Source organism: Zea mays, chromosome 4, assembly GCF_902167145.1.
Source record: "Zea mays cultivar B73 chromosome 4, Zm-B73-REFERENCE-NAM-5.0, whole genome shotgun sequence".
NCBI lineage: Eukaryota > Viridiplantae > Streptophyta > Magnoliopsida > Poales > Poaceae > Zea > Zea mays.
Genome location: NC_050099.1, coordinates 168,278,015 through 168,288,039, shown reverse-complemented (window position 1 = coordinate 168,288,039; position 10,025 = coordinate 168,278,015). Strand labels below are relative to the sequence as shown.

The following is a 10,025-nucleotide window of genomic DNA, read 5'->3' as shown; positions in this document are numbered from 1 at the left end:
GTCGCGGCGGCAGGTTGGAGGCAGCGTTTGCGTTGATGCCTGATGGCAGGCTGGCTGGACCAGTGGAGAAAATAATAATAATTAAAAAAAGGACGCATCTGTCCCTCGCAGCACCTGATCTGTCTACATTTCTACAACAGACAACACAACCACGGAAGGGGCGTGCTGCATCCATGGCCATGCATGATCCATGCATGGTGTGTGATGTGATGGAGACCGTGGGACTCATGCCGTCTGCGCTCACAGCCTCCGGACTGGGCAACGACGATACGATACCATCAAATTCGTTGGCAGCCCCACTGATACCACGTGATTAACCAGCTAAATTTAATCATTCCAACGTGTACATTTCTGCTCTAATACGGTGACTATCTCCAGTAGACTCCCTGTCCTACTATACAAACAGTATAATCTCCAGTGCTACGCGTACCGGAGATGGATGGCCTGTATAGTCTACCGTCTCCTACTCTCCTACCAAAACATAAGTCTCACCAAAAAAAAAAAAGGACCAACCGACGGATCTGCAAAGCAAACACGGTCCCGTCCTGAATGGCCCCACGTCCTGGATGATTCTCCTGGTAGTACGCTGGTTAGGCTCCCCACCAACACGCCGACGAAGGCCGAACCCCCGCCTTGGTCAAACGAACCACGTGGTGGGCTAGAGAGTGGAGACCCAATAGGAAGCACGGATCCCAAACGTGGACCAGCGACCGACGCACGCACCGACGAAAAATGGCCCACGACCTAACGAAACTATTTACACAAATCTCCCAAAATGTATCGACCGAGGCAGCAGTAGTATCGTCACCAAGGAAGAGGGCCGAAGGGCGGAGGAAGGCGGGTATAAAATTTGGCGGGTTCTCGGTTCCGCCGGCGAAGCGTTTACTTCTTCGGCCGCGATCTCGAGGAGGGAGGGAGCGAGCGAGCGGGAAGAAAGAGGGGGGCGCGCGCGCGCCCATGTTTTGACCTCGCCCGGCGTCGTCTCGGCAGCGATCTAGATCTGAGGTCAGTTCCCTCCCCTCCCCTGATCTCCGCGCTCGTCACTCCTTAACCCACTCCTCGGCCACAGATCCAGGCGTGTCTGTCACTAGGGCTTGGGATTTCATTTCTTCATCCGTTGGTAAGGGAGGGAGCACTGGTTTGCCTAGACTAGATGCATGCCCGTTTTGTTCCGCAGGATCGTTTCTTACTTTCTTTGTTGTGGTTCCTGCGCCCTGAACACGACGAGTACTTGATTCTGGCATGGATGTGCTCCCGATCCACAAAGCTGGATTCGTTTGCTGCGTTTAGATCCACTCCGTTTGAATTGACGTTGTCTCCGCCATTATTCATGCGGTGGAGCAACATGTCTTCCCCCCTTTTTTTTCTGTTATAGCAGTTTATTTTCAGAAGTTTCTGGCTTCTGGGTTCTACCGAACCTATGCCACATGTTAATTTAATCCTGGAGTTTTATCTTTTTTATTATCCCGTATATCTTGATATCTCCACGGGAAAACGGAGACTGGAAGGGGAAAAGAGAGAGAGAGAGAGAGGCAATCTTAAGAATCGAATTGATTTATTATTCTATGATTTTTTTTTGCAGGTTCTGAGGTTCTTGATTGAGCGGTCACAAGACCTGTCACTGCAATGGTCGCCAAGATGTTGCCATGCTCATGGATCTCGGCGTGCGTGCTCGTGCTGCTCTTGAGCCTGCACCCGCGTGTCCATGCCTTCTACCTCCCCGGCACCTTCATGCACACCTACTCCCCTGGAGAGGTGATCTCGGCCAAGGTCAACTCGCTCACCTCTATCGAGACCGAGCTGCCCTTCAGCTACTACAGCCTGCCATACTGCAAGCCTCTGGATGGCGTCAAGAAGAGTGCCGAGAACCTTGGTGAGATCCTCATGGGTGACCAGATCGACAACTCTCCATACCGCTTCCAAGTTAATGTCAATGAGTCAGTATTCCTTTGCACCACGGACCCGCTCACCAAGGAGCAGGCCGAGCTGCTCAAGAGGAGGGCACGAGATCTGTACCAGGTCAACATGGTCCTGGACAATTTACCGGTCATGCGGTTCACCGAGCAGAACGGCGTGATAATCCAGTGGACTGGGTTCCCAGTTGGGTACAACCCGATAGGGAGCAACGAGGATTATATCATTAACCACCTCAAGTTCAGAGTCTTGGTCCATCAGTACCAGGCGCAGGGCGACGTTGTGGTCACGAGTGAGGATGGTGTTGCAATGGTAGAGTCTGATCGCAAGAGTGGGTTCCAGATTGTTGGGTTTGAGGTCGTGCCTTGCAGCGTAAGACGTGATCCTGAGTCCATGTCCAAGCTCAAGATGTATGACAAGGTCGACTCTGTGAATTGCCCGTTGGAGCTTGAGAAATCTCAGGCGATCCGTGAGAATGAGCGGATCACATTTACCTATGAGGTTGAGTATGTCAAGAGCAACATCAAGTGGCCGTCCAGGTGGGATGCGTATCTGAAGATGGATGGTGCCAAGGTCCACTGGTTCTCGATCATGAACTCGATGATGGTTGTCTTCTTCCTGGCTGGTATCGTGTTTGTCATATTCTTGAGGACGGTTCGAAGGGACCTGACAAGGTATGAGGAGATGGACAAGGAGGCACAAGCTCAGATGAACGAGGAGCTCTCAGGATGGAAACTTGTTGTTGGGGATGTCTTCAGAGAGCCCAGCTTTCCAAAGTTGCTGTGCGTTATGGTCGCTGATGGTATCCAGATCACTGGTATGGCAGTTGTTACAATTGTGTTTGCTGCCCTGGGATTTCTCTCACCTGCTTCCAGGGGAATGCTCCTGACCGGAATGATCATTCTCTACCTCTTCCTTGGTATCATTGCCGGATACGTTGGTGTCCGTGTCTGGAGGACTATCAAGGGAACCTCGGAAGGGTGGAAATCTGTTGCTTGGCTGACTGCATGCTTCTTCCCTGGGATTGTGTTCATCATCCTCACTGTGCTTAACTCCATTCTGTGGGGCAAGAAGAGCACTGGAGCTCTACCCATCTCACTGTTCTTCACCCTCCTGGCCCTGTGGTTCTGCATCTCTGTGCCACTCACACTTATTGGAGGCTTGCTAGGCACACGTGCTGCAAGCATCGACTACCCTGTCCGAACCAACCAGATCCCACGAGAGATCCCTGAGCGCAAGTTCCCCTCATGGTTGCTTGTGCTCGGTGCGGGAACATTGCCATTTGGTACTCTCTTCATTGAGCTCTTCTTCATCCTTTCCAGCATTTGGTTGGGAAGGTTCTACTATGTCTTTGGCTTCCTGTTCATTGTCCTCTTCCTGCTGGTCATAGTCTGTGGTGAGGTTTCTCTGGTCCTGACCTACATGCACCTTTGCGTGGAGGACTGGAAATGGTGGTGGAAGGCCTTCTTTGCTTCTGGCTCTGTCGCATTCTATGTGTTCCTCTACTCTATTAACTACCTGGTGTTCGATCTCAGGAGCCTGAGCGGACCAGTTTCTGCCACACTCTACCTTGGCTATTCCCTGATCATGGCCCTTGCAATCATGCTCTCCACTGGCGCCATTGGTTTCCTGCTCTCCTTCTACTTCGTCCACTACCTCTTCTCGTCTGTTAAGATTGATTAGAGGTGTGCCCCGCTGCCTCTTTCTGCAATAGAGTCATCTGATCATGGTAATAGTTACCCTCTTAGAAATACTACACAATAAATCAAATGGAAAAAATGGATACATGGCAACGCCCATGGCTTTTGGTCATGATTAATTCAATCATTTAGCGCAGCACAGTCACTCAAGTTGAAACTTAATTCTTAGGAATGATTGTAAGTTCTTCAGCTATGTTTATTGCACTTTGTAATACCATTCAGTTTTGCTTGCTCTGGGCATTTGTGAGCAGCCTTTGGTTTTGGAACACTTGAGATCTATTCAATATGAAAATGAAGCTATTCATTTACAGTTCGTTACTATTCTGGGAAGGTTATATTGTAACATGGGTGCCACATTAGCTGTGATGCTCGCTGTTCGTTAATAGTAACACCAATACGGCTGATTCTTTTACGAAGTGAAATCTTGCTGACTATTTAGTCAATTGATATACATGCTACTGAAATAGTCAAATTTCACATGACTCTGATGTTGAATTGTGGAGCTGTTGGTAGCTGCTACAATTTTCTGATGATGGTTCTGACTCACAACTTCTAAGTGTCTATTGCTCAAATATGCATGCCATAGTTACAGACATTTTACTGATGTTTGATAAATACTGTAAGAAAATGGACCAAGGTCTATTTAACAAATGAGTTTTGGTGTTTGATAATTAACATAACCAGTTGAACTATCAATGCCTGCTAGTGTTTTTGGTTATAGTTTAAAAGTTGCAACGTGGGCTTGAACAAAGGCAAAATGATAATGGATAAGATCAACAGCTCAAACAATACTTTAAAAATACTTATTGAAGATCTAAAAACACAAAGAAACGAAATAATTGGTTGCACAACAGCACCAGACGTGTCCGGTAATGAATTGGACATGAGTTACATTGAACTGAAGAGAGGGCTGCACATAGGTGTGCACTGGACATCACATTGGATAGGACAATAGGAATGCGAGGATCTTTGGTGGACAAAGCTAGTTGGCAGCGCAGCTCGTGCAGAAAATTGTGCAGGCGGCTAATGCTTGTAGTTTGGGTGCAGGCGGGTTTCAGTTTCAGGGACTAAAATGGGTGTCGCCGCCGCTTGAGCCCGGAGTGCGAGACCACCAAAATGGCGTTTAGGTCCCGGGTCTTTCGCCACCGAGGCATTCGTCGCATCGGTGCGAAGCAAACACGACGAACTGCGTTCGTGACCTGATTCACGCAACGTGTTCCGCCACAGGGAGCATCAGATTGCAACGACTTTTTTTTCCTGATGAAACTGAAGCAACATGTTCCACACAATGCGTTATACAACCTCCGTTCTCGAATATTTGTCGTCTTTATTTTTAAACTAAATGACGACAAATAAAAAAGAACGGAACGAGTATTATTTTACATACCATACAAGTATTATCGATGAATGGTAAGAATAAAGTGTCAGCAAAATGTCACTTTTCAGAAACCGGTGCAGCAGCATCTCCAACGACAAAGCTGAGCGGACAAGACACGGCTAGAGAAAGCTCCGGGAAAACCAATAACACGATAGCTACTGCAGCGCGCGCCAAAAAGGAATCAGCATAAAGAGTTCACTAGCTATAATTGCCCATCTCTTATAATACACATGTCCTTTCAATGGGACAATACAACAACAATCAAGAGACGGCGAGTAGTTACAAGGCATGACAACCAAAGGGGGGAAAATGAAAGGCTGTGATTATAGCTGACAGTTACACCAGGATATTTAACAATGACATTTTTTTAACAAATTCAAGCCATCCAGCAAAAATGTCCAAGATCATCAAAGTGGACAGCTTGAAAATTTTGATGCATCTTGAGGATAGTTTTTTAGACAAAAGGATCAGGGGAGTTATCATAGTCTAGAGGATCGGAACCCATTCTAGCTCTAACTCCAGCTCACCAGATTCTACGTTCTGCAGCTTTAAGTGCACCTCCTGTTTTACCTTGCCTGCAACGACATTCACTGTGCTATCTTTCATCAGGGCGTTGTCTTTGGTCGTGAACCACCGCCCAATTTGCATGTCACCAAGACGTGAAGTATCTCCAAAGGCCATGGCGGCTGTGATCATTGGTTGGAGATCTATCTCTGCTTCACCCATGATATCATCGGCTGAGAACGTATCATGGTCATACACTTCCTGGACATTGAAATTATGTGTATTACTTTCATGTCGCATTGGCCAGCAGCTTTTGTCTTCGCTACTTTCTCATCACACTGCCCTTTTCTTGAAGCATTATGTGTATGTTTAAGTGTTTGAGTCATTCCATACTACCAGTTAGTCTGTTACTCCCTCCACCCCAAAATAACTGTGCACTCCTTTGACAAACTTTTTAAAATTTGACTAAATATATACATAAATATACTAATACTTATGATGTACACTAAGTATGGTTAGATTAATTTCGTAATAAATATATTAGAAGATAAAGATGTTAAAAATATTTTAAACAGATTTAGTTAATCTTTAATAAGTTTGACTTCCAGAAAAGTGAGATGCACAGTTATTTTGGGATGTAGGGAGTATTATGTGACTGAATTCAAGGAAACACCCTAAGAACTTTGCCATAATTCATGACACTTAGCATATTATACTCTTCTTTGAACTAGAATCCTTTGGATATAAAGAAATTAATTTAAAGGTTCTAATGATAAAAACTTACAAGTTTTAGAGGTCCGTAATTTCGAGGAACAGAAATCTTAAGCATTTCATTCCATACCGGATTAAGATCACTTTTTTTAACTGTCGATTGAGCTTTCTGCAGTTAGGAGCGATCGTTGATTGTTTTAGAGCAAAACTAGAATGACAATTGACAAATAAAATGTTTTATGTATATAAACATACCTGCCCTCCGAGTGTTAAAACAACATATGGATCACTTGTTAGCATGTCTCTAACGGCCAAGTTAGTACCTTTCACGACTGTAATATTCAGCTCTCCAACAAATTCTCTTGTATCTTCCTGTAATAAATTTGTAAGGGTAAGGTAGATTGACGAAATCACTACAACCATACAAAATTTCAATGAACATGCTCCATCACAGACATGCAATTGCTATGCAGAAATCATGTCAGCTTCTTTCTAGGAGATACATATAAAAAAATGTAACATCTATTTCTCAGCACAACTTACAGAGATATCCTTCCTTGAAGTGCTAGAGAAATTGCTATCTACACTCTTCACAGAATTGGTAGATTTAAAAGATGATCTTGATGAAATGCGCAAACTTGGCTTCAAAAAATCTTGTGTCTCATACTTAGCTCTGTATAAAAAAAGTAAGGGGTTATTATATAGGAAATATTGGCGACATTACAGAGTACGGAATGGAACAGTTAGTAGACCTTATAAATTTCGTCCTATATTCCATCGTTGAATCTGGTTTGGGTTTTGGGTGATCTTTTGGAAGAAAAGCCTCATAAATTGAATTTGCATATGAGTTTCCACCAACCTCAACCATGGAGTCGATATCACTGTCAGACCAATCATCCAAAGTTACAGATAAAACCTGATGGAGAACGGTGGAAGCATGAAATGAGTAAGGAGTGTAAGCATGAACTATGACAGACTACATATCATACGGCTACTGAAAATGCTGATTAGTTTGAAGATGCATTGACATATATGTACACTGCAATGAAAAGAATTGTAAAAGGAAGTTTTTCATGTCCAAATAACCTTTGAAATGTCAGGTCCAAGTGCCCTATGAACATCTCCACATTTTAAGCAAAGAAACACTCCAATATTAGTAGATCTGAAATGCACAAAAAGCAAATACCTTTTACAAATTATGTATAATGAGACGAAAAAATAAAATAAAGTACTGTGCATAATGAGACGAAAAATAAAATATGTAATCAATGGCATGGATATAGCAGCAAAGCTCTGTGTGTGCACGTGCACGCTCCATTGCATTCTGTCTTCACATAAAAGAAATTGATGATCTAGTTTATCAACTAAGGAAGGATCTTTCTGTAGAGAAGTCACACAAGTAGCTATCTTCTGAAATGGTAAACATAATAATAAAAGTTTAATGAGAAACAATGACTTCACTTACGCCCATTTGGGATCAGGTGCACCACAGTCAGCGCATATCCTATTATCACTTTTTATCATGAGATCCTTCAATTTTCTTGCTTTGCCTACCAAACGATTTACAAGAATTCAGCAAAAAAAAAACTGCATGTGACAGAAAATAAAAGGAACCAAAGATTCACTTGCTGCTATTTGTGGAGTTGAATAACGCAATATTGACAAACCAAGCTATGGCACAAGATACACTCTTATATCATATTCAAGAATACAGTGAAGTTCATGCCATAAATTTGTTTATTTATTGAGTTATGACTGTTATTGTATTGTCATGTACTCATGTCATCATTAGCACCGATGTATGCGTGTTACAGAACAGAAACATCAAGCATGGCACATGGTATATAACATATACCGTGTTATCAAAGAATATCTTATGTACCTACAACAGGCTTGGTTGACTTGATGTGCTGATAGTGATTAGCAGTACTCATCTTTGCGGTCCAACTTTGGATAACTCACAAAACCAAAAAAAACTTAGATCTGCAGACAACACAGGGATTAGCAGGAGTCGAGGATCATTTTCTTATCATGATGAAACGAACCGGCATGTCAAATAAGAGAACAAAATCTGAAGCTTTTTATTTTATAAGAACATAGCTCCAATGTATACAGGAATCACTATACAGCTGCTGGTCCCTCACTACAGATGAGGTTTCACTAGCCCAGCGAATATCAAGCCAAATATAACTTGAAGTCTGGTTGTTGAAAAATGAAGCGTACAAAAGAATTGATGTTGGAGCTGGAACATATTTGTGATTCCTGGATATCAAGCTCGCAGGATTAGCCCGTCGTAAAATTTCTTTTCATATTTATCACCTAGACAAAACTGAAACGAACTTAAAGAACCCATCATCATGCTAATTATGTGTGGTTGGCTCCTCTCACATTTATAAGCTCTGCAATCACACGATGTACACAACTACAAGGGCAGAACAAGAACTAATAGCCCTCCCTTGCCTCTGCCACCGCAATACCCCAAAGAAGGTGATCAACCAACCATAAACGAACTTACGAACATGCCCATGTGTTCTGAAGCATGGCGAAAAGAAATCGGCCTGGATCAGGCAGGATTACAAACTGAAATATATAGCATGAACAACTGGTGGTGATCGCGTGAGGGGGGTCGTGCGTATGGAAATCCATTGGTAGCTATTTATATCTGACCAGTATCTCGATTTCATCCAAAGCGTGAACCACCCTATATTCCATAGAATAAGAGCTCGGGTGTTAATCGATTGTCCCAGACTTCCGATGCGAATCAACCTATATTCCATTCCAACAGCGTGTGCTGATGGTTGAGTTCCGACAGCGACAGGAAATCGCATGAAATGGCTACATAATTCAAACTCTGCAGTAGGGACCAATCGAGGTGTCAAACAATCACCCGAGGCCCAGCGAAATCAAACGCGCTCACATAAATCGAATCGCATCCACACTCCCCCCCACCAAGCGGATCAAGGATGTGACGGTGACCGCATCAGCGCTTGAAAGCGACCGACTTAGAGGATCCGCGCGGTAGAAATGTCGGAAGAAAAAAAAAAAGAAACCAACGAACCTGAGGATTCGATGAGGCGTGATAGGGAGGGGGGTACCGCCGGCGGCTCCCGGGGGGTGAGGTCGCTGGCGCGGCGGCGCTGGAGCGATCGCCCCCCGGCTTCGTCGCGCTGGGTGGGGTTGGGGGGCGGGCTGGTTGACGCGCAAAACGAGCACGACGACGTGGGGAGGATTATATGGGGCTCACATACTATTCTTCTCCTATTTCTGTAGCCAACCTGCAACCTTGGTGACATGGTGGCTGTGGATTCGCTCGCTGTCTCATATAGGTCGCTCATGGCGTCGGGTGGGACGTGGGTGGGGTGGGGATATTTTTTTATTATAAAAAACTAACACTCCTTAACAAGAATAGTTTCACTAGATATTGTTTATAGCATAATTAGAGTGCCAAGTACATAAAATGTTCATGTAGCATAAGAAGTGATACTGTGCTTAGTGCGGTCTGTTTGGTTTAGCTTTTTTTAATACTCTAGAAATAGTTGCACTGAATATTCTTTGTTATTTTAAAGCCTTCTTTTTTTATGGACATGTTTGGTTGTAAACCTAAGAGCATCTCCACCGTTATGTAAAAATGTTCCTAAATCTCGGTTTAATACGTTATTAGAAAAAATACGTCTCCAATAGTAACCTAAATGGTGTTGTTAAATTTAAGAAGATGATATTTTATCCTTTCTTGTCTCCACATTTGGCAACCCGAGAGAGACTTCTCACAACACTTTTTCGTGCAAAATTAGTATTCTATGAGTTCTGTTTTATTCTCT

At 43.8% G+C, this 10,025-nt stretch overlaps 2 protein-coding genes across 4 annotated transcripts; one reads left to right on the top strand and one right to left on the bottom strand.

Moving 5' to 3' along the window:
- The first annotated feature begins 640 nt into the window (after positions 1-640).
- On the top strand, positions 641-3,935 carry LOC100381648 (Transmembrane 9 superfamily member 12). Of its 2 annotated transcripts, none has more exons than XM_020551630.2 (2): positions 641-1,120; positions 1,583-3,935. In XM_020551630.2, exon 2 carries the CDS (start codon positions 1,627-1,629, stop codon positions 3,595-3,597), a length of 1,971 nt encoding a protein of 656 aa, XP_020407219.1. In that variant the 5' UTR covers positions 641-1,120; positions 1,583-1,626; the 3' UTR covers positions 3,598-3,935. The 2 variants fall into 2 exon arrangements, with proteins under 2 accessions (XP_020407219.1, NP_001167934.1); NM_001174463.1 differs by having other exon boundaries at positions 809-1,005; positions 1,583-3,931.
- LOC100272989 (putative calcium-dependent lipid-binding (CaLB domain) family protein) lies at positions 3,793-9,495 on the bottom strand. 2 transcript variants are annotated; one of them, XM_008678565.3, is made up of 9 exons: positions 9,266-9,495; positions 8,090-8,190; positions 7,673-7,757; positions 7,294-7,369; positions 6,960-7,123; positions 6,751-6,880; positions 6,463-6,579; positions 6,281-6,376; positions 3,793-5,757 (listed from the first exon to the last, which is right to left on the bottom strand). In XM_008678565.3, exons 2-9 carry the CDS (start codon positions 8,139-8,141, stop codon positions 5,479-5,481), a joined length of 999 nt encoding a protein of 332 aa, XP_008676787.1. In that variant the 5' UTR covers positions 8,142-8,190; positions 9,266-9,495; the 3' UTR covers positions 3,793-5,478. The 2 variants fall into 2 exon arrangements, with proteins under 2 accessions (XP_008676787.1, NP_001140912.1); NM_001147440.1 differs by lacking the exon at positions 6,281-6,376 and having other exon boundaries at positions 5,294-5,757; positions 9,266-9,474.
- Between the last annotated feature and the right edge of the window lie 530 nt (positions 9,496-10,025).